Source organism: Cnephaeus nilssonii (assembly GCF_951640355.1).
Source record: "Cnephaeus nilssonii genome assembly, chromosome: X".
In the NCBI taxonomy this organism is placed as follows: domain Eukaryota; kingdom Metazoa; phylum Chordata; class Mammalia; order Chiroptera; family Vespertilionidae; genus Cnephaeus; species Cnephaeus nilssonii.
Genome location: NC_137071.1, coordinates 88892081 through 88917724, shown reverse-complemented (window position 1 = coordinate 88917724; position 25644 = coordinate 88892081). Strand labels below are relative to the sequence as shown.

Genomic DNA, 25644 nt, shown 5'->3' with positions numbered 1-25644 from the left:
ACACTATAGACGTGTTTTCAGCATAGGTGCAGGAGACCACAAGAACTCTGGTGCTCCTAAATGGCCATCCCTGACAGATGGCCATTGAGTCAGTCAGTCTTTGTCTGAACAGCTCTAGTAACAAATCAAAAGTTCATACTCTCAAAATACAGTTCAATGCATGTTTAGCTCTGTTTGTTACAAATATACCCCCCCCTACAGGAATTTAACTGCAGTCCAGCATTATATATCCCAGTGAGTATATATGGTTAAGCCTGAAGGGTGTAGTAAGATACCCTGGAAAACACAGAATTATTTATTTTATATACTTTTCTTAGAAACAGTGAAAATTTGTGGGGGGAGAGTAAGCAAAAGGAAGCCTTTCTACAAAAATTCACTTTTATTCTGCTTACTTTAAGAAAGCCTTAAATAACTAAAAATACAAGAAAAATATATTGCACATTTCTCTTAGAACTCAACTGCAACTAGTATTTCAGACCATGAAGAAGACTTACCTCTTTCATGGACCATAGATAAGGAAAATATACTTACAGGAAGATGGCCTTCCAAGCATGACAACTGAGAAAGGCTCCTACATGTCAGATTGCTCTAAATAATTCCATTTTTAACCAATGTATTTTATTCTATTAATTGGGAATGAAACAGATGACATCTTTATTAAATTGTATTTGATGGGGAAATTGAATAAAATGCATTCTAAAGACCAAGGTCTAACTCCCACCCACTTGTCTCAATTTCCTGCTGTGCCCTCAACTGGGACCCCATTAATTCTAACCTGGACCATTATCAAAGTTTTCTTTGTCTGATTTTTCACACTTTCACTATGATGTCTCTAGGAGTGTAATTACTGTTATTTTGTCTTGTGTAAAATTCATTAGGCTTCTGAAAGTTGCATATTCAAATTTTGAGCCAGCATCTTCTTTCCCATTTCTCTCACCTCTCCTTCTGGGACTTCCGTTAAATGTATGTTAGATCTTCTCACTCTATTCCTTGTGACTCTTTTCCCATTTTTGTTTTTTCCATATAATTTGCTTCTCCAGATGTGAACAACATCTTGTCTTCAGCTGTGCTTTGCCTTTTGTTAAACCCATCCATCTATTAAATTCTCAATTTTCATTGTTATATTTTTTAGTTTTAGGTCTCCATTTGATTCCTTTTCAATTGGCTATATCACGTCTCTGTTCCCTGAATTTGTTTTCAAGCTTTTTTATTTTCTGAAGTATGGTAATTCATAGTTATTATAGTCTATGTCTAATAATTCTGATATCTGAAATCTTTGTGAATTTGTTTCTATCGTCTTTTGTCTGCTGGCTGCAACTTATAATATATTTTTCTTGTATGTTTAGTTATTTTTTACTATATGCTGATATATTATTGAAAATTTATTTGTAAAAATTATTTCAGGCCTAAGATGACAGTACTTTCTTGTAGAGAGTACATTCATTTGCTTCTGATAAATGCCTGGTGACACTTTCCAAGGCCACTTTAATGCAAGTTCAGGGCTTCAGGTTCCTGAAACCACCCAGATGATGGGTATCTAGGCTGAAGTCCATTGCAAGGGCTCGTTACTTCTGATTCACCATTATCCTAAAGGGGCAACTACTCAGGGTCTCAGCTTAAAGCACAGGAAAACTTATCAAATCTCCCACTTATTTGGGACTTAGTTTTCAACTTTTGTCCCTTTTGTTCATGAGGGCACCGAAAACAGAGTTCAGTTTCACAACTCTCTTTTGATTTATCAAGTGCCCTCAGGGAAAAAGTGGCTTCAAGTCCTGGACTTCTGTTTCTTAAGCTCTAAATTTTAGCCCCTGTTTTTGGTGTGTTTTCTTTTTAGCTTTATTGAGATATTCTTTACTTATAAGATATGTAGGTTTAAGGTGTACAACATGATGATTTCATGCATATATATTTTATGTGATGATTATTACAGTAATTCTAGTTAACATTTCCATCCCCTCACATAATTACCGTGTGTGTGTGTGTGTGTGTGTGTGTGTGTGTGTAGATAACTTTTAAGAATATCTCTTAACAACTTCCAACTATATAATACATTACTTATTATAGTTATTATGCTGCACATTAGATACCCAGAACTTATTCATCTTATAAGTTGAAAATTTGTACCCTTTGACTAACATCTCCCCATTTCTTCTATACCCCCCCAGCCCCTGGCAATCATCATTCTATTCTCTATTTCTTTGAGTTCAGCTTTTTTAGATTCCACATGTAAGTAAGAACATGCAGTATGTCTTTCTCTGTCTGACCTATTGCACTTAGCAGAATGCCCTCAAGATTCATAAGTATTGTTGCAAATAGCAGGGTTTTCTGTTTTTATAGCCAATACAGGGTGGAGCATAAGTAAGTTTAGAGTTGTTCATATGGAAAATAATACAATAATCAATAAATAGTAATACAAGAATAAATTTTGTTTTGCATACTCACAAACTGTAAACCTACTTTTGCCCCACCTTGTATATAATGTTATCTTTATGCATTCATCCATTGATGAAAATACTTAGGTTGTTTCTATGTCTTGACTTTGTAAATTATGCCGCAATTAACATGGAAGTACAGATATCTCTTTGAGGTCCTGATTTTATTTCCTTCACATATATACCCAAAAGTGGGATTTCTGGATCAGTAGTTCTGTTTTTAACATTTTGAGGAACCTACATACTGTTCTCAATTGTGGCTGTACCAATGTACACTACCCTTTTCTCCACAGCCTCACCAGCATTTGTTGTCTCTTGTATTTTTTTACCATAGCCGTTCTAACAGGTATGAGGTGATATCTCATGGTTTTAATTAGCATTTTCCTAATGATTAGTGATGTACCTGTTGTCCATTTGTATGTCTTCTTTGGTAAACTATCTATTCAGTGCCTCTGCCCATTTTAAAATCAGATTGTTGGTGTTTTCACTATTGAATTGTATGGGTTCCTTATATATTTTAGATCTTAACCCCTTATGAGATGTGTGGTTTGCAAATATTTTCTCCCATTCTGTGGTTGCCTTTTCATTTTTCTGATTGTTTCTTTTGCTGTGCAGAAGCTTTTTAGTTTGATATAGTCCCATTTTTATTTTGTTACTTATAATTTTGGTGTCATATAAAAAATAGTTGCCAAGACCAATGTCAAGAAGCTTTTTCTCTATGTATTCTATGATGGGGTCCAATTTCATTTTCTGCATGTGGTTATCCTGTTTTCCCAACACCATTTACTGTATTTTTGTTTTAAAATTTTCTTTCTCTCCCTCCCTCCCTCCCTTCCTTCCTTCCTTCCTCCCTTCCTTCCTTCCTTCCTTCCTTCCTTCCTTTTTGACCTTGAGAGAGAGGAAGGGAGAAAGGGAGGGAGGGAGGGAGAGAGAGAGAGAGAGAGAGAGAGAGAGAGAGAGAGAGAGAGAGATATTAATGTGAGAGTGCAACATCAATTTGGCTGCCTCCCGCACGTGACCCTATTAGGAATTGAACTTGCCACCTCTTGGTGTATTGGGTGATGTTCCAACCAACCAAGCCACACTTGCCAGGGTCCCAACACCATTTATTGAAGAAATGATCCTTTCCCCACTGAGTCTTATTGGCTCCCTTCTCAAATATTAGTTGACTGTATATGCTTGGCCTTTATCCTAGGCTCTCAATTCTGTTCCATGTGTCTGTGTGTCTCATTTTACTCAGCACTGTACTATTTTAATTATTATAATTTTATTAAAAAGTTTAAAATCCAGAATTGTGATGCCTCCAGCTTTGTCCTTTCTTCTCAGGATTGCTTTGGCTATTTGGGGGACCTTTTGTGGTTCTGTATGAATTTTAGGATTATTTGTTCTAGTTTTAAAAAGACACGTTTGGAATTTTTATAGGGACTTCGTTGAATCTATAGATTAGACTCATTAGTTTTAGCTTTCTATGAAGATAACTTCTTCCTATATTTCATCCAGTTTATTTACCTGAACTCACTGGGACAGTCAGTCCAAATCACCTAGGCTGCCATTACCAGAAGCAGAGGTATAAGATACCTCCTAACTGCTCTCATTGTCCTCAATCTCACTTCCAGTTCCTCCTTTCCAAAGTAGCCAGGGATTTTTACAAGGCAACACTCTGATTAAGTCATTCCCCTGCACAAACACTTCAAAGCTTATGGTGACTCTAAAATAAGGATCAAATTCCTTAGTTTGGACAATTAACTACAAAACTATCTTCCTTGCTTTATTTATTTATTGAGTATTTTGTGTGTGGTGCTCACTAGGCCAGGTTCTGCCTAATCTCTTGCCTCTTACCTCTTGTCTAACTCTAAATTTACCCTACACTCTAGTCAAACGGGAACATTCACTGTCATGAGGTAGACCTTGGTTCAGAACACAAATAGACTAACTTCAGGTCAATGTTCTTTCTCCTATAACATGATCCCATGTTCAGGCTTGAGTCCATTCAATATGTATATTTATGGATCTTCTAATAGATTAACCAGACAAAAGTTCAACAAGTACATTTTGGTAATTTTTTTATTGCTTTTCAGACTCTTTTTCGTGTGAGGGCCTTCTGGGATGTAAGGTCTGGAAGTGAATTCATTATCATCATCAACGTTTTTACACTCTCCATAGTCACAAGGTCACCCAAAAATTATAACTTAAAGCTTCAGGCTTGTTTACCCTGACAAATGAGGGACCCACTGCCCTTGGAATTTAATTCCAGGTTGCTGGGAATATCCTACATCTAAATAAATCTACTCCCACCTGCTGGCGGTTGCCTGAACTTCCAGTCAAAGCTCAATCACAGGAAACAACCTTCTGGAAACAGGCAAACCTGCAAACAGGATTCTAGTTTGGGCCTCTATGCTTCTGTGACCATTTTGTATGTGTTTAATCCCTTTTTCTTATCTGGGCCTCAGTTTCTCATATTACAATCCATATATTTGGACAAAATGACCTGGAATGGCATAGGATTCTCTCTACAACCATGTTTGTGTGACCAGGGACAATGGGGACAGAATAGCAGTAGGAGTAGGTTCGATTGATCCACTCCTGTATATGACAGTAAGTGACAGATAGGTCCCACCATCCTTTTTTTTATTTCTGCACCCCTGGGAAGGAGAAAATTTGCTGCAATAGCAGGGGAAAGTGAGGGAAAGGAAGATATGAGGCTGGTCTGTTCTTGAAAAGAAGGCAGAGAACTGCAAGACTTTTAAAGTTTGATTCTAAAATGGTTAAGAAAGCAGAAATAGAGTTAAACCCTTACCTCAGGGAACCTCAGCCAACTAGGCAACTGAAGCTCTGCTGGGCACAAGCAATCCCAATTCACTTCTTCAAATGCTAACAGAAAGGGGAAGCGGGCTGCATTTCTGTGTGAATGTTCTAATTAACCAAGAGTGGACTTGAAATTTATTTTCATTGCAATACTTCCCAATGGCATGCCTTAGGAGGTTCAACACTGCTGAGCATGACTGAGGTCTATTTCTTGATTGTCCTTCTGGCCCATGGGCTGTGAGGAACCTCTTTTTGAACTTGTTTTGTCCTAGATTTGAGATGGGAAGAACAGAGGGGATTGGGTGGAGAATTTTCCTCATTCTTTGAGATCCTTCTGTTTCATAGGACAATATTTGAGGTAGTGGAAAAAATAAGAGCCCTCTAGTCAAAGTTCCAGGCTTTTCCACATAATAGGGCCAGAATTTAGGAGCGTTGGCATGGACTGCTCTCCAGGGTCTAATTCCCTTGAACATCTGAAACACTCCCCTTCAATGGTGTCAGCCTTAGACCCTCACTTCAACTCTGCATGCCCTGGCTAGGGGACAGAGTCACAACTCAGGATGATCCCAGTTGGTAAACCCTTCCAATTCCCTGCGTTTTGTCCCAGGGACCCAAACTTGGAGTCAAGAATACTCTGGGAAACTAAAGCCTTCAAGAAACTCTCAGTCCCCAGGAGCCCAATTTCCATACTTATGAAGAGGCACTCCTGCTATGGCCACAGCGGTGCCATAAAACCCAGAGGCAAGGCACGTGGGGTTAATGGAGAGCCAGGGGTTTGGTAATGAGCAGCAGTCAGATACCTCCTGATCACCACACACGCGCGCGCGCGCGCACACACACACACACACACACAAAACCTCTTGAGCACACGCTTTTTCAAGAGAAACACATATTTTACATTTTGCAAAGAGGAAAAGCAGGACCAAGCCAATCTCCCTAGCAACAGATCAGCGCCTAGCCCTCTAGCAGGTGGCTCCCCTCCCCCTTCCCCGCAGGCCCCGCCCCTGTCTGTCTCAGGCTAGCTTGGGAACCTCTGCAGAGGCCTGAAAAGGAAGGCAGGGGGAGGGGGATACCCAGTAGAGCGCAGATTCTGGGTGGAGACAAGAGCTCCCGCCTTTTTGTGCGGCAACTGGTACTTGCAGGATTGGTTCAGCGGGTGCTGCCGTGGTAGCAGTGGGTGGAGCCAGTCAAGCTTCCAGCTGGGTGCCCAGTCGCAGCCTGAAGCGGCTGCAGCAGCGCACCGTCACAGCTGCCAGGAGCATCCAAGGGGTGATGCGTGCCGCAGAGCTGCGGGGGCTGCTCCTCCCGCCCTCTCTGCTTCCCATACATTAGCTACTGTCTCCTAGAGACCCCCGAGCAACCTCCCGCTCTGCACTGTCCCTACCCGGTCCCTGTCCCAGTGGCAGTGGGCTCTCTCAAGCGCTCTCTGGCCCCCAGAGCGCTGCGGCCATGGGCATTAGAGGGATGCTGCGAGCCGCTGTGCTCCTGCTACTCATCAGGACATGGCTCTCAGAGGGCAACAACACCACTTCCCTCCCGAAATTCTACTTCGAGCTCTCTTCGACCATGCCTGAAGTCGTCCAGAACGTCTTCAATTGGTAAGCCAGTTGCCACCAGGGCGGGCAGGGCAGCCACAGAGTAGGGCGGGGAACCTCATGCCATTTGGACAGAGTGAGCTGGGGGAGGCTTAGACCCGGGGTCAGGGAGCCCTGGCACTCAGGCCCTGCCTGCGGGTTCCCTGAGGGAAGTTGAGTGGGAGTGGAGGCGACCTGTTGAAAATATAGTCCTGTGCTGGAACCCACCTGTTACTTTGGCGCCTGACAGAGCCCTGTATGCCCAAATTGCATCCCCGAAGGTGTGGAGAAGATGCCCTTACCCCAGGGTCTGCCAGCCATCCCCAGGGACTAAGACCATGGGCAGTTTTCCCCAGTCACATCTTTTCACATCTGTGGGATTGGTGTGGAGGTGGTGGTACAGGGTGATGGGCAATTCTCAAAGCATACGCAGTGGAGACACCTGTTTGAGTGTGCATTTTAGTCTGTTCCCTGAGGCGCATGCGTGTGTGTTCTTGCGTGTGCATGTTGAGCGGTGAGGACCTTTTCTGATGCCGCAGGTAGAAATTAATGACTCAACTTCACAGGAGCCCAGATAGTGTGATCGGTGACTATATAACCCTATAACCAGGTGGTCTAAGAGAGGTGTACTTTTGTACGTAATCCTATGAAAATATTTGAAGATTCAGGTTTTTTTTTTCTGTGTTTGATTTTAAGTTTGTTTGGGTCTGCAAATTTTTGAAGAGATATTGAACAGTCAACCTTTATGTGTAGATCACATAGAAATGTCTATTTGTGTTGGCCAGGGAACCTGAGTGCTGGCATATGGGTAATGTGCAGTCCTAAACAGGTGGGAATGCATTACTGTAATTTAGGAGTAATTTATGTGCACACTTTGGAATGATATGTAATGAAATTTTGTCATTAAAGATGATTGGAAATAATTTTAATGGCAAACTAGAAATGAACATGTCATCAAAAAAAGGGGGGGTAGTTGAGCAAGGTTCCAGCAGACAGCTCTGCAATGGTTTAAACCTCAACCCAACACACACACACACACACACACACACACACACACACACACACACATTGAAATGTACAGGGGCTGACATTCCCTGGTCATTGCGTCAAAGATTCTAAGAGTCATAGTGATAGCCAGAGCCTGTCTTAATTCACAAGCTCCTTTTGGGAGAAAGAGACCCACTGAAGATCTAGATGAATTGGGTGAGCGCATCATCAGAGATTTCTGGAAAGATCGGCTTTGCGGGGCTGAGCTGGGTCTACTTATATATACACTCACCCAAGACACATCTAAGCTGGAAGCACATACTTAGCCAGAGAGATGCCTGCTCCCAGAATACAAGTTATTGCTTTTTAAGGACAGCCTTGAGCCTCGAGGATCGGAAATGTTTTGGTTGGGTGAGGGTCATAAATCTCTGCTATATGAGCCAGGCTCTCTCTGTGTCATATGCCATATGCCAAGTATTAAGAACAGGTGTACAAAAAAGAAGGTTCACATAGACGTGACAACAAAATGCCCAGGTAGGGGCAATGTGACTGGGCTGGAAAATATAAACTGGTTGGATCAGCTCAGGAGGGCACTGAGGGTAGAAGATGACTTTCCTGGGGCAATTAGGTGTCTCTGTAAATGTTCCCACCAACCCGGAAAGCTGTATTCAGGCTAATGGTAAGGTGAGGTTCCTTAGGGATTGAAGCAATGCATTTTTCTGAGGCTCCCAACTGTCCGCTCCATCCCCTCTCCACATCCCCTATAGCCTCCCCCTTCCCACCCCTAAACCTGCCTAGTAACCAGGATCCAATTTGTGTGCTCCACCCTCTGGATAAAAGCTTTGGAGGGGGAGGAGGAAAGAGGAGTCTGCGTCACTGCTGCACTTCTGGCTGACTCACCGTAGGGTGGGAGGAGAGCAGGAAGAGACGCATACATGTATGACTGTACATGTCTGCATGTGTGCAGGAGAAGGGAAGGCCCTGGAAAGCTGACACCTGGCGTGCTCTTTGGTGTTTGTTCTCTGAGAAGCAATGTATCATTTAATAATGACTTTTCTGTTTTAGCAAAAATTGTGCAAATGAAGGTGTGGTTCGCAAGATTTTGGACAGGGTGCTGTCAGGATATGATGCCCGTCTGAGACCACATTTTGGAGGTAAGATACGTCCAGACACAGACGTATGTTAAGTGGAACAAAGCTGAGATACAACAAGCCACCCCTAGTCAATAAGCAGACCAGTGGCACTCCCCTGGCTCAATACTTCTGCCTCTCCCCTTCAGAGACCTGCAGTGAACACCACCAGGCCTCCAACCTCCAGGCCTTTTGGCTCTACCCCTGGTATTTCCCCCACTTCTCTGCAAGAAGCCTTCTGCCTTACCTCCATACTCCTTTACACAGAGAAAGCCTGAAGAGCACTTCCTGGTGTGCTTGGAAAAGTGCTAACCCCAGAAATGGGTATGCCAAACAACACAAGTGTCATGCTTCTCAGGTTAGAATTTTCTGTCCCATCTATGCAGAGTAACATATTCTTCTACTTGAATATACATTCTGGGCACCCTGGACACTCACCCTATTCAGCTAGTTCAAAATTAAGGGCATGGTCTCCTCTGTGTTGTCTACTTCACCTACCCACCGGGTCTTCCGTAAACCTTTAGTTCCCACTAAGTTCATTTTATTCAACACACTCCAGGCGGCGTGATCTTTATAAATCCAACCTGATCACCTCAGGAACTTTTGATGGCTTTATTTAACTGACAAATAAAATCGAAAGTCTGTACTTCAGCACTCAGACCTCAAGCACAGAGATGAGAAATGACAAATAAACTGATGCTTGAACCTCCAGGAAGCAAATATATCAGTTTATCTTTATATCGCTACATAACCGCCCCCCCCCCCCTTATAAAAGACAAATGGTCTGGGTCACAGAATTTATAAGGGACAGGCAACCCACAGAATAGGAGTAGCATCCTCTAGCCCAAGGAACACCCAGGAAACCTAGACCAAGGACAAACAAAAGGAACTGTGCATTAAATAGAGATTAGTCACATTTCTGCTCAAAGGAACAGAAAAGAAGCAAAAAAAAAAAAAAAAAGAGTGAATGACTAAGTCAGAGAAAGCACTCCACTTCCTGCAGGTGGTAGTAGACCCCCATTCTAAAGGGTTAATGAGTGCTAATGGTTAACATTTGTACATATGAATAGAGAAAGGTCCTCTGAATACACAATGCCTCCACTCTAAGGGGCTTACAACTGTGGGGAATTTCCTTTGTAGTACACCTTTTGGGGGAGATGGGTGAAAGGCTGTGATTTACCTGCTGAGGCACATTGAAAACCAAGGTGGTCTCCCTGGGATAAGCTTGGAGGCGGGACATTTCACTCGTGTCCCCTTTGCTGTGTGCTCCTTCCATGAAGGCAGAATGTGCAGCTCCAGGATCCAAGGTGAGTGTGCACTGGGACTGGGAAGAAGGAGTAAAGAGGGCAGAAGGCAAGCTCTTTTCAATATAGGAATTCAGGTGTTAGGGCACAGCCAGCATCCCATTTCATGACACAGGTTTTTGATCAGTTGCACCAAGCACCAGTGGGTGGGTGTCAAGGGAGTAGCTATTATGTTTTCTCTTTTCCTCATTCTCTTGTTTCTCAGCAAAGGCTGACCAACATCCATTTCAGTATATGGAAATGTTTCAAGATACCATCTCTGTAGGTACCCAGGGCTAGGGGTAAGGAGTAGGGCAAAGACCAACCTCTGAGGATTGTCAGATGTGGCTGGTTCACAATATATCCATATTTTGAGCTAATTTGCATTTGTTTACACCTGATGCCTAGCATCTTGACAAACTCCTCATAAGCTTTATGAATATGCAGACTGGGGCATATGAGAAAGATGGGTTCTTTATTTGGCCAAACAGTATATGAAGGTAGGAGGGCTAGAACAACACTGGACCTTCTAACATTTAGATAAGAGACAGTATAAGCTTTAAGTCTGGGGCTGTTGTATTGTGAGGGAAAGCAATCAATGGGATATATGAGCTAGGGGATTCAAGGTTGAGGGAACCAGGGCTCTCTGTAAAGCCTCCTACTAGACAGAGTCAAATTCTCCTTTGTGTCTGAAGTGAAGTGGAATTTCAAGCCCCACCCACCTCCAGGCACACACAAACACAACCCGAATGCAGAGGCTACACCTAACTGGGTCAGGTTCAGATGGAAGCCTTATTATATCTTTGAGAAGAAGAGGACGGGGATGAAGAGAAGGAGGAGGAGCCAGGGAAAATTAGCAAAGCTGCTTCCTTCTGTGCAAGAGAAGTGGACTCCACAGTGTTTCCAAAGGCAAGCCCCTGAGGACTTTGTCTAGCCCAGCACCTGGTATGACATAGGTGTAGAGTGAAGGAATGAATGGGACATCATCATCATTCCTTTATTTATTTGTCTTCCTCTGGTATTCTGATGGATTCTAGAGAGGAAGAAGAGGTGAGGTAACACAGTTTCCCAGAGGGAAGGAAGTGGTTACCCCTTCCACTTTTCCTGCCTTCCTGAGCCCATCAGGAGTGACAGCAATGGGATATGGGGCTGAGGCCATCACCCCAGAGAGAACACTTAGACACCTTATCTGGAAACTTCTTATTCCCATTTTCTTATGCTTTTAGGGATGTGGGATACATTAGCTCTCATCTTGACCACTGCTAGCACATAAGGTGTCCCCTCTAGGTGGATAAAATATAAATACGTCTCAGATCCCCTTCCTCCAGGCTATATCCCTGAGCCAGAACACATGACCTGGTGACTATATTTCAGCTCTCACTTGCCCCTTTAACTGGGAGCCCTTGAACATCGTTATGCTCTATAGGAGATAGAGTTGCCTGAGTGGCACTGACTGGTCTAGGATAAGAAGTCTGACAGTGCAGTGAGGTGGTGAGGGGATGGCTGCCTGGCCTCTCTGGGGCTTAATACTTACCTAACACAGCATCCATCCTCTGGAGGAATGTGGGGAACCTGAAAGCCTGTCATAAAGAACTTCATTTCTAGAAACCCCTGTCACTACAGAGCACTTTGCTGGGGATTATTCACAATAAACCTGAATGCTAGACCTGGGCTATGACCTCACACAGAGGCCCATTTACTTCTCAGATGACATTCATATGCTGATTCCCAGTAGCACTTTGCTTTTTGAAGAACTGGGATAGGAATAACACATTTCCCCCTTAGCAGCTGACCTTCTGGGTAGTCAGCCTGCAATGAAACCAACAGGCTGAATTGCAGGTGTCATACATGTTTCCATAGCAGCATTGTGATGTAATACACATAGAATAATGACTTAGCTGTGAGGCTTGGTGAAGGCAGCTTTGAGCCAACGAGGAAACAATAAAAATGCATTTTTTCACAATACCTTATAATTTAGTATATATTTTCACATTCCTGATCACATTTGAGTGGGCAGCACTCAGACCTAGGTCTGAAAAAGAAAGCCAGGAGGCAGAAACACACTCACACATTCAATCACACACATACACATACACACACACACATTAACATACACACTCTTCAATACACTGATGAATTTACTCACATGTATATGCATACTGACATACACTCACATGCACATGCTCAGACATTCACATATGTGCATGAACACAGCTAAACATGCACACACAAACATGATCACATCCACACTCACAAATTCACTCACATACATACTTAAACATTCACACACATGAAATGATGCATTCACTCACATACACATACTCCCACATTAACACACATACAAACAAACAGACTCATGTATTCATTCACACATGAGCACACTCATTCACACACACAAACATGTCCACATATTTACCAACTCACACAAACATCCTTACACATTAATACATATAGACATCAGCATTATAGACATCACTCATTAATACATCACAGACATCACTCAATAATACATATAGACATCAGCATGCACAAATGCACATATTAACATACTCACAATTCACTGATACCTGCACAGTGATATACTAACACATATGAATTTTCTCATGAACTCACTTGCACATCAGCATGACCACATGTTTACTCACACACAACCACACTCACGTAGACTCACACTTAATTACACTCACAGACATGCTCACACATTCACTCAATACATAAATATGCTTACATACACTCACACTTATATACTCACATATACACTGAGTGGCCAGATTATAATGATCTCTGAATGCATAACTATCTGGCCACTCAGTGTATATCCTATATAATAAAAGGCTAATATGCAAATTGTCCCCTTGACCAGGAGTTCGACCAGCAGGCAGGCCGGCCAACTGCCCATGTCCCCTCCCCCTGGCCAGGCTGGCTTGACCCCACCCCTGCACAAATTCATGAACCGGGCCTCTAATAATAATAATAATAATATATATATATATATATATATATATATATATATATATATATATACTGAGTGGCCAGATTATTATGGGTTCAAAGAGAATAATAATCTGGCCATTCAGTGTATATGGTGAATGTGAGTATATAAGTATGATAACTTATTGCAGTTATTTCTTGCATCTGAACAAGGTCACACACATGTTCACATATTCCCTCACACAGACACATACAATCACACACTCATAAGTTCACTTACATCCACAAATATTCACTCACATACATAGAGTCACTCATGCAAAAATGCTCATAAAAGCACAGATTTATACATTCCCTCCTATATGCACTTAACATACTAACACAGACTCATGCATGAACATACTCATGCATGTGAACCGACAGATTGACTCAACACACAAACATATCCACATACACTCATGTAAAGACTTTACACACACAAACATGACCATGTATTCACTCACACATGGACATGCTGACAAATATACTAATATGTGAACAGTCTCACACAGACAACCCCATATTCACTCCCACACAGTACACTCAATTAAATGCAAATGGTCACACATTCATTCACTCAGAAATGTGCTCTTACATTTATTGGCTTGCATAGCTTCACTCACACATCCACATTAATACACTCACATGAATACACTGATACTTATGGAAATGCTCACACATTCAGTCCCTCAAAAACATTTAAATAATATTGAAATATTCATACATGTAAACATGTTCACATTTACTCACATATGTACATGGTCACACAGTCACTCACAGACAAAGATGCTCACATACATGAAAATACAAATTCATGTACAGACAAACTCACAAATGCAAAGATGTTCATGTATTCACTTGCACATGAACACATTCACACATTCACTTCCACACATCAACATGCCTACATGATTGCATGTACTTACATATTTACTCACATAAAGTGTATGCAAACACAAATATGTTCATGCATTCACGCATATGAATACACACAGATTCACTCATATACATGGATATACTCACATACACACATTCACACACACGCACACACAGATAAGTTCCCAAATACACCCATGCTCACACATTTCTTTATATGTTAACAAATTCACATAATACTCACACATAGTAACACATTCACTCATTCACACACAAATATTCATTTGCACATGAACCCACTCATAGATTCACTCCCATACAACATGCCTACATGCATGTATATGTGCTCACACCACACGCTGAAGCACACAATCATGCTCATGCATTCTCTCACACACAGGCATGCTCACATACACTTATGTACACACTGACACATTCACCTGCACATGAACACACTCACATATTTACTCATCCCTGTGAGTATGCTCACATAAACTCATGTGCACAGCTCACACATTCATTCACACAAAGCCACACATTCCCTCACACATGGACACACCCACATGCACTCATAGAAATATCATACACACCAAAAATCTTAGCTCTTGGTTTTGGGCTTACTGCTCCTTAGTTTTTATCAGGAAAACATTTAAAAGAAGAGTGCTTCACCAACTTATTTTCTCTTTATTATGCCCTAATTTCTTCTTTTTTAGTGTAATAGGGGCCAGGCCCTGCTCTAAGTTCTTGCCCTGCATTAACTATGAGATCGGTGCTTAAATGATCTTCATTTTACCCATGAGGAAACTAAGGCTCAAAGAGGTTAGGTAACTTATTCAAGGTCTCACAGCTAGTAAGTGTCAAAATGGGGTTAAAAACTAGGCAGTCTGGCTCCTGAGTTCAGACTCTTACCCTTTATCTTACCCTACATGTAATATCGTCTTCCTATATTGCAGGTGACCCTGTGCCTGTGGGAATATCTATGTATGTCTCCAATATCGAACACATCTCAGAAATAACTATGGTAAGTATGTCAACTCCAGCCATAAGACTGGGGACAAAGTACATGGAACAATGGGCAAGATCATATGCCAACTCCAGTTGTGCTGACCCGCAACATAGCTTATATGGAGAAACAGTAGGTTTTAGAAACTACAACCACTTGGAATAAAAAAATAAATAAATCCAGATGAATTCTAGACCTAAAAGGCTTATGAAGTTTCTAAAAGATAATATAGGATACTGTGTTTACACCTTTATGGTAGATAAGGACTTAAAAAAAACACATAAAAAACAAACCATAAAAATAAACACTGCTAACTTCAATTATATAAAAATTATGCTTAGCCAAAACTTTTGGAATTTCTGTTTTGAACAAACAAAAAACACAAAACAAAACCAGTTTAAAAAGTGTGAAATGATAAATTAGAGTGGACTAAGATATTTGCAACACGAAGGACTGATACAAAATATGCATAATTCCTGTGGACTAATAAAAAGAATACTAAGAACAAAAAAAATGATCAGAAAATTTGAACAGGAACTTCACTTATTTGCTATTTAGTTTTCTTCACAAAAGTGAAGAAATTTATTGTTAATCAGTGAAATGCAAAATAAGACCACAATGAGACCTTATTACATGTCTACCAGATTTACAAAAATCAAAAGTCAGACAATACCAATGTTGGCAAGGCAGGAGCATTAGAAACTCTCATCTGTTCTTAGAGGGGGTGTGACATAGAACTTTCACTTTATAATTCTTATTTCATTGTGATTTTGGCATGAATGGTGTGTTCACACAATAATATACATAGTATATTCATATAAAGAAATATCTAATATGTAAGTGATGCAAGTGAGCAAATTTTAATTACACACAGCAACCTGAATAAATATCACAAATATAATGTTGAGTGAAAGAAGATTATGAATTCATACAGTTTGATTCCCTTTGGAAAAAAATCTTCAAATAGGCCCAGCTAAGCAATATGTTTTCTAGAAATATATACATAGATAATAAAACTTTAACATAAAACAAGGGAATTATTGTCATTTAAATCTAAGATTTAAATGGTTACTGCTGAGACATGTAGGAAATATGTTCTGGAAGAGATACATTGAAACTTGAAAATTATTGATAATGTTCTATTTCTTAACCTGGATTTTAATTCCCCAGGGTTCATTTTATTATTCTTAACATTTAACATTCTTACATATGTTTCATTACTCATCAATAGTTATAATGTATTTCTTACACCTGCATACATACACACACTCTCTGAGAATGAAAAGTTGGACACCCTCGCTCACAATTGAGATTTACCTTTCTTTCCCCAGGACTCTAAGGTCACGATGTTTTTTCATCAAACCTGGAAAGATCCACGTCTAGCATACTGTGAGACCAACTTAAACCTGACTCTGGACTATCGGATGGCTGACAAGTTGTGGGTTCCCGACTGCTACTTTCTAAATAGCAAGGATACCTTCGTGCATGACATGAGTGTGGAAAATCGTATGTTTCAGCTTCACCCAGATGGAACGGTGCATTATGGCATCCGGTGAGTTCCCCAGGGGCCAGGGGAGCCTCCTGGCAGGCTTCATAATTCCCACTGAGTATCCCATGAATGCACTCTAAGGGACACACAGAGGATCCCGTTGCTCTTCAAACCTGTCTTGCACTGCCCCCTCATTCATCCTACCCAATTTTCCACAGACATCTTGGCTGTCCTGTCTCCACACCTTGGCTTCTGCTGTTGCTTCTGTCTGGAGTGGCCCTTTCCATGAGTCCAAATCTTGGCCATCATTCAGTTGCTAACTCAAATGCCTTCTTTGTCAATAAATCCTCCTTGATTCTCACTGGAAGATCTATCCCTCTGCCTTAGCATTGTAGACATTCTGTTATTTATCTTTGTGTATTTTCTCTCCCATGGAGTGAGGGAGGGAGATCATATAAATTCTGAAGTATATGCATTAAGGGAGGGGGCTGAGCTGTGCCATTGGTCATATTTGTATCATATAGAGACCCAGAGGTATGCAGTATGGCTTTGTTGTCTGTGGCTTTGCATGCACAGAATGTGTGCATGCTAGAACTCCTCACTGGTCCATATATAGCATTGCAGACATCCACCAAAGCTCTCCTCACAGTGTCATCTCTTACAAACCATCACTTAAGCATAAGAGATAAATTTAGCTCAGAAAATTTCCCCAAGAGGTAGCTGCCAGGGTTCAGCTCTATCTCTGGGTCTCTCTTTCTCTAGGGTACTACTGCTCTGTCACTTGTTTCCCTCTTATTTGCCCATCCACTGTCCCATGGAACAAGGTGCTGGAGTCAGAGAATAACAAAGTTTGCATGGAACAAGACACTGATCACACTTGTTTCATTTAAAGGGGATTTCAGCTGATTAGTACTGCATGGAAGATTCATAGAAGGGACACACACACACACACACACACACACACACACACACACACACACAACCTACCCACTGTGCAAAATAGAAATCACTTCAAAAGTTGAAAGGAACTAGGCTGGGGTTAGCAGCTGGGAATGGTAGGATAAGGGCTGGAGCAGAGCCCCCCAGCTGAGATAGCACAGAGCTTTTTAAAACTATCCTGTTCGCACTGGTCACTTCTCTCATTTCCCCAGCTTCTCCAAGATTCCTCCTCAGATTCCTCTCACGGACCCAACACAAGGCTACTTGAAGCCTCTGCCCAACACTTTATGGCCCACCTCAGATATGTTAATCCCTCCTACCCATTTATATCCACTGACATTTTGCTAGTTCACAGTATCCTCAAAGTCAGATACACAAAGATGAGAGAACGGTGGGGTGGGAACAGCTTCCATGGCCAAAGATGAGTCTGGGCCACTGTTCACATCTATACCTGAGGACTTCATGTGAGCACTGCACAGCAGATGTGGAGCTTTAGCTGTTTCAGTGCAGCAGTTTCCTCTTGGGAGTCTTGCTGTTTCTTCAGCAAGGAAGTCCTTTTTCTGTCTCTGCATTCAGTTTCCTCAAGGGCCCTTCTTCTTCTGACATCCTGAGGTGTCCTGACATGCCACACATGTATTATTAGTTCAAGTCCTGCCAGATCTCTTGGTTTCTTTGTCATATACAATGTCTCTCTCCTCCTTACATAATTGTACCTCATCTTACCTTCAGGAAGGAAGGAAGGAAGGAAGGAAGGAAGGAAGGAAGGAAGGAAGGAAGGAAAGAAGGAAGGAAGGAAGGAAGGAAGGAAGGAAGGAAGGAAGGAAGGAAGGAAGGAAGGAAGGAAAAAAGTAGAGAGGGAGGGAGGGCTCAGCTCTAGTGTAGGAAGTACAGGAAGGTGTTGGACAGGTCAGTCCTTGGGATATCGCCCCTCCCCACCCCTTCAATGTTCTCAGCTTGCCTGGGCTAGACTCACTTTTCCTTTCCTTTTGCTTTTCCTTTGCAGACTCACTACCACAGCAGCTTGTTCTATGAATCTTCAGAAATACCCTTTGGACAAGCAAATCTGCAAGCTGGAGGTGGAGAGCTGTACGTCTATCTCCCATGGCCCCTTCTTCCCTACCTGTGGTTGTGGCCATCAGGAAACTAAAGACAGACTCGATAGTGAGAGGAATGGCATATCTCCCTTCCCCCCTCCCTGTCTCTGTTCATAGATAGATAGATAGATAGATAATTAGATAGATAGATAGATAGATAGATAGATAGATAGATAGATAGACAGACAGGCATGGCATCTGGGAGAAGGTGTAGTTTAGGGTGTAAATAGTCCCATGGGAAAATTGTACCATGCTATTGGGAAATTATGCACCAGCTAGTGGGTGGGAACACATTGCTGTGCTTTCCTTCCTGGCAAAAACAAAAAAACAAAACCCTCCAAACTGAGAGTCCCCTTTCCAAGTGCCCCCTCCCAAATACTCAGATTCAGCAAAACACAAAGGAACCCCCTAAGTGCAGGTTCCAACCATCCTTTGATTCCACAGAATGTTCTAGTGTGAAATCTGCCTTTCCCTGCTTTCTGAGATTGAATAACTCTGTTACTGTTACTCTCTGTTTCCCAGATGGTTACACAGTTGAAGACATCATGTTATACTGGGAAGGTGATGAGAATGCCATCCAGGGGACTGAAAAGCTACAAATCCCTCAGTTCACCCTCCTGGGAAAGATAATAACTAGAAAAGAGGAGATTTTCTACACAGGTGGGTCTGACTGCTTCCTTGTCTCCTATCTCTTGTTTCTTTGGTACCCTGGTAAACTCCTGAGGACCTCTGCCTTGGACCTCTACACTCTGCACGGCCTCCTTTACTATTTTTTTCTGATTCTGGAACCTTCCAAAAACACCCTTCATAAAGTCCCTGTGGCTTACTCTCTGCAAATAAGGAAATGGGTGTGGAAGCACTTGGCCAAGTTTAACACTCACTCCACAGGTATAAAGGATTCATGCTTATGTTGATAAAAGCAGGCCTCCTCTCAGGGCCATCCTTTCACCCTCCATCTGTTTGCAGCTTTAAAACATGTCATGTCTCTCCAATTTTTAAACTTCAGTTGAAATGGAGGAAGGGAGAAAGAAAGAAGGAGAAAGCAGATTTGCTATGCCATATGGGACACATGCCATTGTCACTGTCCTTAAGGCGGCAAATGTGGTCTGTTTGGCAGACAACCTAGGCTATAGTATTAGAAATTGAACTGCCCACTGATTTCCAATCCTTCATCCTGTATTTCACCGTGAAAATCCCCTTAGCCCTGCCACCCTGATACCAGTATGTCTTCTTGCCAGGTTCCTATGTGCGACTTATACTGAGATTCCTGATCCAGAGGAAAATTATCAACTACCTTGTGCAAGTCTATTGGCCTACTATCATCACCACTATTGCCTCTTGGGTGACGTTTTGGATGAACTATGAATCTTCTGTAGCCAGGGTGACAATCGGTAGGTCCTGTCCTCCCTCTCCCCCCAATCCCAGAGAGGAAAAAAGCTGAGAATAAGGGAAGAGTACTAGGAACAGTGTGTGACTGCACAGGCAAGGAAACAAGATAGGACCTACCCAGCAAGCATTTGTACAGGTACTTAGCTAATCCCCAGCAGAGAGACCAACAGGTGTGAAAAATATCAGGGCTGGGATCTTCATGTGTTGGGTCCAAAGTACCAGAATTCATTATTTTCTGGATATATAGTAGATGAATGGACAAGTCATAAATGTAGGTCAGAAATGCAATACAACGCACATTGATTAAGCAACATATCAAAATGCCCTGCTAGGCAGCAGAGGACTATTAAATGAGCTGCCCTCAATGAGTATCTAGTGGAAGACCAAGACAAATACCACTGGAATCCAGAGGAGGAAATGACCCAGTTTCGTTGTTGTTGTTGTTGCTGTTGTTGTTGTTTGCTTGCTTGCTTGCTTGTTTTGTTTTTAGCTAAAACTTCCCCAAGAAACTGTTGCATGAATTGGGTTTTCAAGACTTGTAGGAGACAGAGACACAAGACTTGCCATTCCCTGAAAAGAGGAAATAAATTGATTAAAGGCCCAGGGGCCCTAAAAGGGGGCTAAATCATAAAGTGAAGCAGCTGGGGCAGCAGCTGGGAAAGAGTAACAGAAAGAAAGCTTGGTTTGACTTGGAAAGACCTTAAAATGTAGTTTAAGCAGTTGGAATTTCATGGCTAAGCAATGGGGAGCATCAAAGGTTTTTTAGCAGTAACAAGGAGGAGCCTAAGAAATCAACTCCTAAGTATATCTGGTCTTACCTCAAAGAAAGCAGTGTGTCTTAGATCCAGGTCTGGTTTCTCCTTCACCATCTTTGAGGCAGACTCCTTAGACTCCTTCTTTAGGAACACATGCTACCCTAAAACTTCATATTGCTGTAATATTTTATGGCTCACAAAACCTTCTAGGGATGTGATATCATTTAGTATTGGGGAACTAAAGAAAAGCATATGGACTAGAAGGCAAAGGATAAGGGCCACTCTATAGGGTAAAATGGGGCTGGAGATGTAAATCACTGTGAAATCATAGCTAGAAAATTTTTACTTGATCCTAAGAGCAATGGGAAGTCACTGAACCATTGAAGCACAGGCTCAGTATAAAGATGAGGAGCAGGAAAAAAAGAGCAAAGGCCCTAGGCTTAGAGAGCTGAAGGCCTTTTTTTGCTGAGAACCCTCCCCACCCCAGAAATTGTCTTTGCTCTCTTCCTATACTATGTGAGTCCAATGGCTTGCCAAGAACTTCAGCCACCTATGCCATGTTGTTTATAGGTCTGACTTCAATGTTCATCCTGAACACCATCAATTCACACCTGCGGGAAAAACTCCCCGAATTTTCTTGTATCAAGGCTATTGACATCTATATGGTTGTCTGCTTCTTCTTCGTGTTCCTGTCCTTGCTGGAATATGTCTACATCAACTATCTTTTCTACAGCCGAGTAGGAACTCGGCGCCGTTATAGGCAACACAGCAGAGCCCGAAGAATCATGGACCACTATCGCTACCAGGAGGAATCAGAGCAGCAGGTTTGACATTTTGACTGATAATAAGCTTTTCCTGAGTACCTCTTTAGCCTAAGCTTAGCACTTGACCCTTTCACATTTCTTAGTAATTCCTTTAAAACACACACACACACACACACACACACACACACACACACACACACCAGATAACAAAGAAGTAGAAAAATTTATTATCACTCCTCTATAGGTTAAGTCATTGTCCAAAGTCACAAGGCTTGTAAGTGGCAGAGCTAGATTTCCCCAGACCTTTGGTCTTCAAATCCAGTCCACTTAGCATGCTTCCAAGGGCATGCGATAGAGTCAGAGCAAAAGGGAGCATAGGGAGGTCGAAAGGGAAAAAACAGACAACAGAGAGGCTGGCCTACCCTTCCTTCTTTTGCTTTTCTGACTCCCAAAGCCATGCTGAGGCTTTTGCTGCTGGTGGTACATTAATGTCTAGCACCACCCCTTCCTTCACAGGGAGCCAAATCTTAACTGCTTAAGGAGGCCTTGCCTCTGTTCACCACACAGCACTCCAGAGGGAGCAGCTGCCTCAGAGTTACACAGATCTGGCAGCCACCAGGGACTTCCTTTACATGCTAACAGCCTCTTGGTCCTGTTCCTCAGCCCCGTGTGTGCCAGAGAAGCCAGGAAGAGGAGATTCTGTCAGTCGAACAGATCACAAGTGCTCCTCCCTCCCCGAAAGTGGTTATTCATGTAGGATGTGAATCTGCTGACTTTATGAGTCTATCCACTGTTTCCTCAAAAGATGACCAGTTTGACATCAAAGACGAAAGTGGCTTTCCTCTCTCTAGACCAGTGCAGGCCCACTCAGCAAGCCCAGAAAGTCTTGACTCTTTGCCCTTCATCTCAGAGCGGGTCCCACTGGCCACCTCAGAAAGCCTCAGCTCACTGTCTTCACTCTCACTCCAGTCTTGGCTGGCCACTGAAGAAAGCCTGAATGATCTCTCCTCCACCTCAGAGCAGACACTGCACCGCTGTGACTCTCACTTTAATGGTTTTGAGACTGATGGCAGTGTTATTCCTACAAAAATCTACAATCCTGGTGAGGCCCATTGCCATGCTGAGACCTTCTGTGACCCAGCAGACCCTGAAGAGAGCTACAGCTTGGATGACAACCATGGCTATGGCCCCAATAGAAAGCATCTGCTTGTCCATGGCCAGAGGTGTGTGCAAGAAGCAAGCTGTGAGCCTGATAACATGCATAGATGCCGTGAGGAGTTCCTTCACTTGCCTGGTGACATCAACATTCAACAAGACTACCCTGACGCCGAGAACCAACTGCAATGTGATGCTGACACTACCTGGAGCCATGATGATGACAATTTCATGGGCTTTGATGAAGATGAGGACAGTAGTTCAGAATCTGATGATAGTTGCCCCCCAAGCCCTGGGTACTCCTGCAGGGAAAGGTTTTGCTCTGAGATCTTTGACCCTGACTACATTCCTACGATTGATAAGTGGTGCCGGATCATGTTCCCTCTTGCCTTTGTGGTGTTCAACATTATTTACTGGCCATACCATGGCTTTTAGTACCATAGTGCCTCAGAGTAGCAGGGACACTGTGTTGTGCTCCTTTCACAGTTTCTTTTGGTTCCATTTTGCCTTCTTTTCTTTGTTCATTTAATTTTGGTTATTTGGGCAGTCAAATCAGTTCTACCTTTCTCTTTATAAACATGAGGTGGTGAGTAGTTGGTAATAACGTGTTCTGGCTGGAAGGAAAGGGATTGAGAAAGAGAGGACAATCCTAATTGATTTTACTTTTCTACTGGAAGACTGCCACCTTTTCAAATATTTCTAATATCTAATAAGTACAGAAAAGCCCCTGAAAATGTTTAGAGGACAGAGAGGAGCCAGCTTGAGGGACAGAGAAAGAAGCTGATCCCTGTGCACAAACATTTCTGGGCACTTTTCTGTCTCCCTAAAGTGTTTAATTTTCTTTTTCATTACTTTTTTTCTTATGCTTTGTTTTTTCCTCATGATTATGGTCCTTGCTCACCTGTTGCTTAGGGTTTTATGGGAGAAAGTCAAGCTTGGTTGGGCTAGGATGCACAGGGGAATGGGCTAGCTATGGCTTGGAAGTGTAGTAGACTGGCTCTAGGAAAACTGAGGACTTTTGAAAGTGCCTTTTTCGCACTATTTTTCTGTTTTATTTTGAGTATGTTGTTGTAGCACAGGATTGAGAGTGGAATGTGGGTGGGTAGTTAGGGGTGCTGAGTGAGATGTTAGGGTGAGAGAGCATGTTTCCAGCAGGAGCTTGTGAGGTGCTGAGTAATGTCAAGTTAGAGATTACCCAAATTGAACTGGCATCTTTGGAGGGGTTGGAACTTCTTTTATCTATATCTCTGCTCCAGAATGATTGACAATAAGGACTTAGTACATGTGTCTAGGTCAGATGCTGATTTGAACACTAGTCATAGAACAAGTACTTGGTGAATGAAGATTAGGGTTAGAAAAGTTCTGACCTGCTACTTCACCATCTGATCTAGAATAGCAGATGAACAACTGTTGTGAATCTCTATACTAATCCTTTCTATTTGTCCAGTGTAGTGTTAATGAGCTCACTGAACCATCATATCGTCAGACCCTCACAGGAGCCCTGTGAGCCAGAGAAAGCAAAACACATTGTCCCAATGTTCCGAGGGGGGAAAATGGAGCTTGTGAACATGCAGCCAGTAAGTGGTAAAGCCACACCACTTGCTCTTCCTTCTTGTCCTCTTAACTCTTTCAACTGAGGCACTCCCTTTTTCTCCCCTCCACTTTACAAAAGGGGGTGCTCCATTAGGTTCTGCTAGGCACCAGACCTCATTCTATAGCACCTGGAGCATTTCTGCAGGAAGAGGCTGGTGACCAGTGTGTACACATGGAATATGCCCACTCACTGGGGCTTCTAAGGGAAGTAGAAATTAGTTTGTGTTCCAATGTGCCAAACAACTCCAACTCATTGATTGAGGCCATGGAGGAACAAGATTTGCAAAGCACTCAGCATATGGTCCTCCTTCCTTCCTAGGCAGCCTCCCCTGCAATCCCTCAGCCACCTCCCCTTTTAACTGTGTTTCTGTGTTTGTTTCTGTGTATACCAGGGTGTGTGTGTGTGTGTGTGTGTGTGTGCATCAAGGTAGTTCTATGTGCACATACAACTATTTGAAAAGCTGTATAGCTATATGTATATCAGTGTAAATCTCTAAGAATATATATATAACAACGTGTGGATACATATATGTGTGTGTGTGTGTACCCCTATGAAAGAGTGTGTAAATTTGTGATTTATGTATGTGTGTGTTTGTGTGTACACACATGGGTATATTTTGCGTGTAGGTCTAAGTGCATGTGTGCATACTTATGCTTATTTATCTGATTTGAATGGGTGTGAAAGGAAATACACCCGAAAGCATATGTATTTCTTGTTGGTGGCTCTTCTAGAATCAACAGAATTCCTTTGGCCTTTTCCCACATGAAGGGGGAGGTGTCTATTTGGCCAGGCTGATTAACTTCTTCTTTCCAATTCCTGTTTCAGGGAGTGGCTCCTCACCTTCTCCCTCCACCCATTTGTGCTATCTCCTGGATAGAAGACACAGAAGTGAATGTAGTTCTAGAGTCTTAGGAAGTGATAATTTAGTGCCTTGAGGCAGGAATTGCTCAATCATGGGATAAGTTGGGAGTGCAGAGCATTTTGTTTTGTCCTGGAAGGACATGTTTGGAATGCCTTGAAGATGCATTGAGAACAGAAATATGATATAAAGAACTATAGAGATGGTTGTATATAGCCTTGATAACTCATCCTTTTATTTCAACCACCTTGTAAGCCTGAGCTTGGAGTAAGCCCCAAGCAAGCAGTTTGGTGATGTGAGGAAATGAACCCGGGAATTGGCTACTAACAGCTGGATGCAGAGAACCAAAGGTACCTGGGAGATGGCTGCAGCCATGGACTGTGGTGGTGGGTCCATTCAGAGGCAGGAATGCTTTAGTAGCCACCCTGGGATGGATGGTGGTTGTTGAACTTCAGCCTTGGATTTGGAACTTCCTCTTTCCACCCCCTCTAGGGAAAGAGATAGTTAGACGGGTGAGAAGGCTGACCAAGAAGAGAAGTACAAAAG

The 25644-nt window shown here is 42.5% G+C and overlaps 1 protein-coding gene across 1 annotated transcript; it reads left to right on the top strand.

Moving 5' to 3' along the window:
* Nucleotides 1-6686: 6686 nt before the first annotated feature.
* On the top strand, nt 6687-23080 carry GABRQ (gamma-aminobutyric acid type A receptor subunit theta; the record flags this gene model as incomplete). Its single annotated transcript, XM_079764582.1, has 9 exons — nt 6687-6835; nt 8864-8952; nt 15011-15078; nt 16392-16612; nt 18492-18574; nt 19105-19242; nt 19821-19973; nt 21297-21550; nt 22304-23080. The coding sequence occupies 9 exons, from the start codon at nt 6687-6689 to the stop codon at nt 23078-23080; spliced, it is 1932 nt and encodes a 643-aa protein (XP_079620708.1).
* Nucleotides 23081-25644: the final 2564 nt, after the last annotated feature.